The sequence below is a fragment of the Procambarus clarkii genome, unplaced genomic scaffold, assembly GCF_040958095.1.
Source record: "Procambarus clarkii isolate CNS0578487 unplaced genomic scaffold, FALCON_Pclarkii_2.0 HiC_scaffold_99, whole genome shotgun sequence".
Taxonomy (NCBI): Eukaryota; Metazoa; Arthropoda; class Malacostraca; order Decapoda; family Cambaridae; genus Procambarus; species Procambarus clarkii.
Window position 1 is genome coordinate 4,265,582 of NW_027189132.1, and position 9,296 is coordinate 4,274,877.

The 9,296-nt window shown below is 32.9% G+C and overlaps 1 protein-coding gene across 1 annotated transcript in view; it reads left to right on the forward strand.

The window, feature by feature from the left end:
* The first annotated feature begins 1,331 nt into the window (after positions 1–1,331).
* LOC138360185 (high mobility group nucleosome-binding domain-containing protein 5-like) overlaps positions 1,332–9,296 on the forward strand; it is a 23,293-nt gene continuing 15,328 nt past the window's right edge. Inside the window, exon 1 of the mRNA XM_069320131.1 lies at positions 1,332–1,585. Coding sequence (XP_069176232.1) covers positions 1,332–1,585 — 254 coding nt within the window. The remainder of the gene's footprint in view (positions 1,586–9,296) is intronic.

A 9,296-nucleotide genomic window follows, 5' to 3' on the forward strand; every position in this document is an offset into this window, starting at 1 on the left:
AGTGAGTGTGTGTGTGTGTGTGTGTGTGTGTGTGTGTATGTGTTTTGGTGTGTGTTTGTGAGAATGTGTGTGTGATTCCTGTGTGAGAATGCGTTTTGTGTGTCAGAATGTGTGTGTGTGAGTGTGTGTGTGTGTGTGTGTGTGTGTGTGTGTGTGTACTCACCTAATTGTGCTTGCGGGGGTTGAGCTCTGGCTCTTTGGTCCCGCTAAAGTGTGTGTGTGTGTGTGTGTGTGTGTGTGTGTGTGTGTGTGTGTGTGTGTGTGTGTGTGTGTGTGTGTGTGTGTGTGTGTGTGATTCCTGTGTGAGAATACGTTTTGTGTGTCAGAATGTGTGTGTGTATGTGTGTGTGTGTGTGTGTGTGTGTGTGATTCCTGTGTGAGAATGCGTTTTGTGGGTCAGAATGTGTGTGTGTGTGTGTGTGTGTGTGTGTGTGTGTGTGTGTGTGTGTGTCTTTGTGTCTTTGTGTGTGTGTCGTTGTGTGTGTGTGTGTGTCTTTGTGTCTTTGTGTGTGTGTGTGTCTTTGTGTGTGTGTGTGTGTCTTTGTGTGTGTGTGTGTGTCTTTGTGTGTGTGTGTGTGTCGTTGTGTGTGTGTGTGTGTCGTTGTGTGTGTGTGTCTTTGTGTGTGTCGTTATGTGTGTGTCTTTGTGTGTGTGTCTTTGTGTGTGTGTGTGTGTGTCTTTGTGTGTGTGTGTGTGTGTCTTTGTGTGTGTGTGTGTGTCTTTGTGTGTGTGTGTGTGTGTGTCGTTGTGTGTGTCTTTGTGTGTGTGTCTTTGTGTGTGTAAGTGTGTGTGTCTTTGTGTGTGTGTGTGTGTCTTTGTGTGTGTGTGTCTTTGTGTGTGTGTCTTTGTGTGTGTGTCTTTGTGTGTGTGTGTGTCTTTGTGTCTTTGTGTGTGTGTGTGTCTTTGTGTGTGTGTGTGTGTCGTTGTGTGTGTGTGTGTGTGTCTTTGTGTTGGTGTGGGTGTGTGTCTTTGTGTTGGTGTGGGTGGGTGTGTGTGTGTGTGTGTGTGTGTTGTATAAAAGGAGGTGGGATCTGAGCAGTATCTCAATTCTCATCCTGCGTTTCTTTGGATATTACTACAGTGAACTTCTAAAAGTTATACTTACAACCATTGTTGTGTAGTATATTAACATTTACTAAGGCGTAAATAAGGCGTAAGTATTTCAGTGTTTTTTTTTTCTTTTTTTTTCTTTTTTTTAAGTAGTAGATAACTTTCAATTTTTGATTGAGATTGTTTCTGTTTCTCCTTGAATAGATTGATGATCATCTTAGTCTATTTCAATACACCAGACTATTTCAATTATAATATATATATTTTTCAGGTTGGGAAAAATGAACCAAATGGATATTGGTAATGGGGAAGCAGTTGGCATTGAGAAATTGGGAAATGATGAAGAGAAGAAAGTAAATGAAGAAGGAGTTGAAGATGAAAAGGGAGATGAAGAAAGGGGAGAAGATGAAGATAAAAAGGTAACTGAAGAGGAAGACGAAGATATAAAGGTAATTGAAGAAGATGAAGATATAAAGGTAATTGAAGAAGAAGATGAAGATAAAAAGGTAAATGAAGAGGAATATGAAAAAATCAAGTTTTTTAGAAATAAATTTGAAGCTCCATTTAAATATGACTCTAATTTTAAAAAATTTAAAGAATTGAAAAGTGAGCTCGATAGGATATTTCTTGAAACTAAATGTAAAGTTGAATGCTTAGAAAAATGTACATTTACTAAAGAAGAATTATCCGAATCCGGATTTCAAGATTTTATTAAATATGACCATATGGACCGGATATATAATTATTTCATTTATTATGGTTGGTATTCTACCATAACAGCAAGAATTAAGTATAATAATTGTTTGGTATATGTTCACATATATTATGTTTATGCAAACAATTGTTGTAATATGTGGGTTACTGAGGATGCTCAAATATTTCTTAAATTTCTTGTAAATGAATTTTTTCATCCAAGTAAACCCCATTCCGAAGAAATTTGGTTAGCTATGAAAAATGATAACTTAAATGTAGAGAAACCTCCACAATATACATATTGAGTTTTATCATGATGAGATGATGTAAAATAGGATTGAATGTTTTTGGAAGATAAAAAACACTAACACAATATTACCAGATTTTCTATGGTGGATGTGAAGGTCCTAATTCCACATACATCAAGTTAATATCTTGTGATGACCATGAATTCATCATTAAAAGGAAAGATGCCTTCACCTCAAATTTAATTCAAGCTATGATGTCAAGTTCAACAACGTGTATTGAAAATGAAAAAAATGAAATCCATTTTAAAACAATTCCGTAAGTATAAAGCTGTTAGAACAAAGTGTTATTATATAAACTGTTATATTTAGAGATAAACTGTTATATTTAGAGAAACATATAAACTGTATATAATAAATAAATAATTATAATACTTTTATTTTTTTATTTTATTTCTTCAGATCATATCTTCTTCAAAAAGTGTGTACATATTTCACCTACAATACTCAATTCAAGAAAAATGAGATTACTACTGATCCTGAATTTCCGATTGAAAATAATATTGCTCTAGATCTGCTTTTGCTTGCTGATTTCCTTGATTGTTAATAATGACATCCATAACCATATATTTTTTACTAAATGTTGAAAGATTAAAATATAAAAACAAGCTTTAATGTTATATTATTTTTAGTTTATTTTGTGGCTTGAAAATGATTCCAACCCTTTTATTATTATTATTAATATTAATATTATTATTATTAATAATAATTATTCCAGTAATTCCAATGAATCAAGAGTATGATTGCAATGAAGTTATAGTATTGAAAGATTCAAATAAATACTGGTTTGATAGAGGTGATGAGCAAATTAAATATAAACATGAAGAACTTTTCAATATATATGATTTACTATTACAACAAGAATGGTTCGAGTTCCAGTTAAACTTTAAAGACACTATACAGGTATATATACTAATAGGACGAAATTCATCTATTATACTTCCAAACCAAATAAACATAACTAACTTAGCGCCAATTTTAATAGAATGCCGTTATTATAATAATGAAAATGTACAAAGTTATAATGAAAATGTACAAAATTTATCTTTCATTAAAGATGCATATATGATTAGGACTCCTGTTAAATATATGAAATTTTCTGTATTGTGGGATTATAAAAATATACTACTATGTTGGAATCACTTGTCTATAATAGTAGGAGGTATCAATAACGAAACTCAGGTGTGTAATAATTTACAAGATAATTTGAATGTCATAATGTGTTGGTTATATGAAAAATATAACATTACAATCCTTGATAATAGTTTAAATATAAATAACAGTAAATATGTTACAAAGGGACCATTTATATAGGTATTACACACACGAAGAAAACGATATCATTATTTGTTAAGAAATTTTTCATTATATTAACAATTGTTTTCACAATTTTAAATGTTATAATTATTTTACATGGTGCTTTTAAATTGGTATGTTTTTTTTGTAATATCCCCTAAATTCCCATATATATCGTATATATGACTTGAAATTTTAAATTGGTAATTCCAATCATTCCAACATTGAAGGAAAATATATGGGTGGTGAGCTGTACTTTGGTGGTAGCATGGTAGGTAGCCTTGGCTATTGGCTAAGATATAATAACTTAATCCTCAATAAAGAGTTTTAATTTGGACTGACATTATTGTAAGAAGGGCCTTTTGATATACTACTATGTTAATCCCAATTACCTATTATTTGGGAAATTTGAGACAAAGATATGATGATACTACCCTATTCAAACCCCAACCCTAAATAAATTTTGTTAACAATGAGTGAGTATTTCTATTTCACGACTTATAAATATGGCTCTCATTGTAATTGTGTTATGGACCCGACGCCTCCACAGAGAATGGAGAAGCGATGGCAGCGCTGCTATCTATGAGCCGTCACCCACAAGTATGGGAAAAGAAGGCGCCCTCTTCTGGTCAAAAGTACAATTATCAGTGGTGAGTGACTCTTACTATGATTGGACACGGAATGGATTATTACAGTGCGATAGGTGTGGAGGAAGTGGATTCGACAAGGGTGTGGTTAGAGACAGTGTCCTGTGTGTGTCGCTCTATATAGCGACATTGACTCAATGATATTTTTTGGAGGCTACATTCAGTTTTATTATGTACATTAATGTACTTTCTATATATTTATATAATAAATAAACAAGTAAGTAAATAAATAAACTTTTATATTATTTATCTCCATTCTTAGTGTTGTATTCCTTCCTATATGTTATGAACCTCATAAATTCCCCTTATGAAGCCAATGTACGTGATTTGTTAAAAACACTGAGCCCTGAAGATATTAGATGTCTGGCTCAGACATCAACAGGTAATCATCGCCTTTCACCTAAAAGTTCTCAAGAAGCCCTTAACATAATCCTAATTTATACCTCAGACTTGAAACGCTTGTTTTCTTATCGACGTCTTACTGCCCAAAATCTTTTTAACTACCTCTATAAAAATCAAGTACCATCAATGCCTTTTGCTAAGAAAATGGAATTGGTAATAGCTGTAAAAGAGTTTTGGACAAAGCAGCATGGTAAAATAGGTATCGGATATTCAACTGAACAAGGAAGAGCACATTCAAACCCCCAAACCAAAATTACAAGTGCTATCCAACTCTCATTACCCGGAAATACGAACATCATTTTATGTTCCAATCCAAGTTTTATTCAATATACAACTGGTGAAACCAAGAATATAATTAAAAATCCGAAACAATGTAGTTTTATGGGTACTGCAGAACGTACAAATTTAGGAACAGTACAATGTCAATGTGATTCATATATAAGTACACTATTACAGCATCAGACAGAAGAGAGTGAAATTAAAACTTTTACTCAAACAAATAATGAAAAAAACCAACCTGTCTTATGTGATGATGTTCCTAAAACTTCTATTCGAACTGTTAATGAAAAAAAACAAATTTGTATGTGGTGTTCTTTCCCCGGTAGAACATAAAATGGAAGTTATAAGAAGTGACGAGTTTATACAAAAATTTTGTAAGTGGTATTTTAGAATGATTAATCGTTTGCAGCCAGAGTGTTTCCACCTACCCGGAGATACTTTTCGAGGTGATATTTTTTATGACAACAGTTACACTGATATTTACTTAATTGGCCAGTCAAATAGTGAGAGACATGCTTTTGGAGGAGGAAATACTTTCCAACTTTTAAAACAAACATTTCAAGAGTATAAGATTCAGTTCAGTCCTAATTTAGAAAATGGAATACAAGCTTATCAATCCAATTTTGGTATGGTCAAAATCAGTTGTTGTGGCACCATACATATCCGAAACTCATGTGTGGGAATTTTTGAACAAGAAACGGGTATTGTATGCAGTCCAAATGATCATGTATGGAAGATAATGTATATAAAGATAAATTTAAAACTTGCTAGTACACATAAACCTCCAAGTCTACCTTCATGTCAAGTGTTTGAAATTAAAATTTGAAATGGGTTTTTTGATTAACAACGAATAAATAACAGAATAAGTGAAATCTATAGACTTTACTTCTCCAGGATGTAGACGTATTCTGTCAGGATATTCTTTTTGATTTATAAATATACTATTTTTTTTATATAATCGCAAGATAAAGATTGTGTAATAACATTATGTACTTTTGAATAATATTATATATATATATTTTTTTAACAAAGATATAAAATATGGGTTCTGTACCAAGAAATAACCATTAAGGTTCCTAGACTCATCACAAGGATAACTAGTGGCACTAAAAGGCAAGTAGTTATTTCAGTCAAACTAAAATGGAATGGAATTGGTGTATATATGACATGAATAGTATGGTTTGGTCCCATTTAGATCTATTTTCTAAACACGTTATTTTCATGTTTTTTTCAGGAGGATATTCTAGCAATAATCATCATGGTATCGTCCTCCAAAATCAACAAAATCAACAAAACCCCTAAAATTATCAAGAAAAATCCCACTTTTGATGATAAATTTTTTGAACTTTTAATTAATGAGCGAGTGAAGAAAGTGGTGGACATGCTTATCAGTGTCCATGGTATTCATAGTAAAAGGAAAATTTATATCATCTCCAAGTTGGAAGATTGCTGGAATATGAGATCAACTATTCCACTAAAGCGAGACACTTATATAAATTTATGTTTATCATTGTTAAGAGATCCAGCATATTCACATGATACTCTTAGGAAATTTAATGTTTTAACCCATAATGAATGTGGTGATTACATGTTTGGACATCCTGTTATAGTCAATGATAACCAACGAACAGGAAGTCAGATTGATATTCAATACTCATGTTCGGAAGTGATTATCGGAACAGTGACTACTGAACAAGGACTGGTCAATGGTTTCATAAATACAGGAAAAATTACATTTACAAGTGTTAGGTGTACTTTTCTTGAATATTCAAAGGCTAAAAAATTCTATGATATGTTCATTTTAAATTGAACTATAATGTTTTTTTTTTTTTTTAAATCAGTTCATATTTAGGTAGGGTTGATTTTAGGTTTGGTCATATAGATATTTAGGTAAGGCTACGATATTGACACTACTAAATACCTAACCATAAAAATTCCTTTATGGTTTATATGACAGACAATCTGTAAAATATTTTTTAATAAATAGAATCATCCAGTCTGCTATATCTATGTGGTTTTCATGTGAACCCTGTTTTGTTATAATAAGAATAACTTCATATATAATGAAAAAATTCTAATACAACTATATATTTATTTATTTACCATAATTTTTGAAAATATATTTTCAATTTTCTTCTATAAATTTACCATGGTCTGTTACTGTAGGTGTTTACCACAGCTCTGTTTTTGTATATTTATACCAGGGGAGCCAGACAGATCACTGATAAGTGATCCAGTCACCAGAGACACTAGTGTGTTGTACCAGTCACCAGACACACTAGTGTGTTGTACCAGCTTCACACCAGTGGGCTATTTAGAATTTATTTCAGAAAAATTATGGTAAATCGCAAATACACAAATAAACAAAGAAAACAACTATTTAATCATAGAAAGAAATTGGTATAGGTTATAAAAAAAAATGAATAAAAATCTTCATATTGATAATAATAAGATCAATGACAAGTTTTTACTAGGCCTAACTCTAATTATGAATCAAAATTTATGTTTAAAACTTTCAAATTTTTCTTCATTCCAGTATTATGGAAAAGATAATATACTCCATATACATCCTGTATTATGTGAAATGAAGCCACTAGGTTTACTGGGCCAGTCATTAGATTCACTTTATCTTTCAAAGAAAATTATACCTAAAGAAATTCAGATAATATACATTAGCCCTCATCATATTTTTTCTCACGAAACCAATGGCCAAATTACAGCTGATTTACTCTTAGGTGGTTTCAAGAATAATATTACGCCACTTTATCTCTTAAATGAACATGATCTAAATTCCCTTGTTGCAAATCCCTCTCACAGATTTAGACTTATAGATGGTCGATCGGTATAAACTATAAATATTATATTATAAATTCGTGTTAGAATTATTAATCTTACTTTTTCGGTCATATTTAATAATGATATATATATATATATATATATATATATATATATATATATATATATATATATATATATATATATATATATATATATAACTGAAAACTCACACCCCAGAAGTGACTCGAACCCATACTCCCAGATGCCACGCAACTGGTATGTACAAGACGCCTTAATCCACTTGACCATCACGACCGGACATAATGAGGTGATAGCCGAGGCTATTTGAACCACCCCACCGCCGGCACTCGGATAGTAATCTTGGGCATAGCATTTTACCAAATCACCTCATTCTTTGGGGCACACGTGAGGAACACAAATGCCGTGATGTCAAGTGGATTAAGGCGTCTTGTACATACCAGTTGCGTGGCATCTGGGAGTATGGGTTCGAGTCACTTCTGGGGTGTGAGTTTTCAGTTGCATATTGTCCTGGGGACCATTCAGGCTTGTTCGCATTTGTGTTCCTCACGTGTGCCCCAAAGAATGAGGTGATTTGGTAAAATGCTATGCCCAAGATTACTATCCGAGTGCCGGCGGTGGGGTGGTTCAAATAGCCTCGGCTATCACCTCATTATGTCCGGTCGTGATGGTCAAGTGGATTAAGGCGTCTTGTACATACCAGTTGCGTGGCATCTGGGAGTATGGGTTCGAGTCACTTCTGGGGTGTGAGTTTTCAGTTGCATATTGTCCTGGGGACCATTCAGGCTTGTTCGCATATATATATATATATATATATATATATATATATATATATATATATATATATATATATATATATATATATATTAGTATATTTTGGTAGCAGTCTTTCCTGTAGATATATATAATTAAATATGACCGAAAAAGTAAGATTAATAATTCTAACACGAATTTTCTCGATCTTTCGTACATTTCTTTTCACTGTTGGTGGTAATTCAAAAATCAATTCTCCAAAATTCATTTTTATTTCTAGTCTGACGCGACACTTGAGCGCGTTTCGTAAAACTTATTACATTTTCAAAGACTTTAGTTTACACATACACAACTGAATAGAACTTACACATCTCCGATTTGTTTATATCTACATTTGAGTGAGGTGGATGGGATGAGGTGGTATTAATAGGGTATTAAATTCATCACCACAAGACAGAACACGAAACAATGGGTATTGAATGGAAGTGATTGTAGAAAGCCTATTGGTCCATATTTCTTGATGCTTCTATATTGGAGCGGAGTCTTGAAGTGGGTAGAATATAGTTGTGCATTAATTGGCTATTGATTCCTGGTGTTGACTTCTTAATGTGTAGTGCCTCGCAAACGTCAAGCCGCCTGCTATCGCTGTATCTATTGATGATTTCTGTGTTGTTTACTAGGATTTCTCAGGCGATGGTTTGGTTGTGGGAAGAGATTATATGTTCCTTAATGGAGCCGTGTTGCTTATGCATCGTTAAACGCCTAGAAAGAGATGTTGTTGTCTTGCCTATATACTGGGTTTTATGGAGCTTACAGTCCCCAAGAGGGCATTTGAAGGCATAGACGACGTTGGTCTCTTTTAAAGCGTTCTGTTTTGTGTCTGGAGAGTTTTTCATGAGTAGGCTGGCCGTTTTTCTGGTTTTATAGTAAATCGTTAGTTGTATCCTTTGATTTTTGTCTATAGGGATAACGTTTCTATTAACAATATCTCTCAGGACCCTTTCCTCCGTTTTATGAGCTGTGGAAAAGAAGTTTCTGTAAAATAGTCTAATAG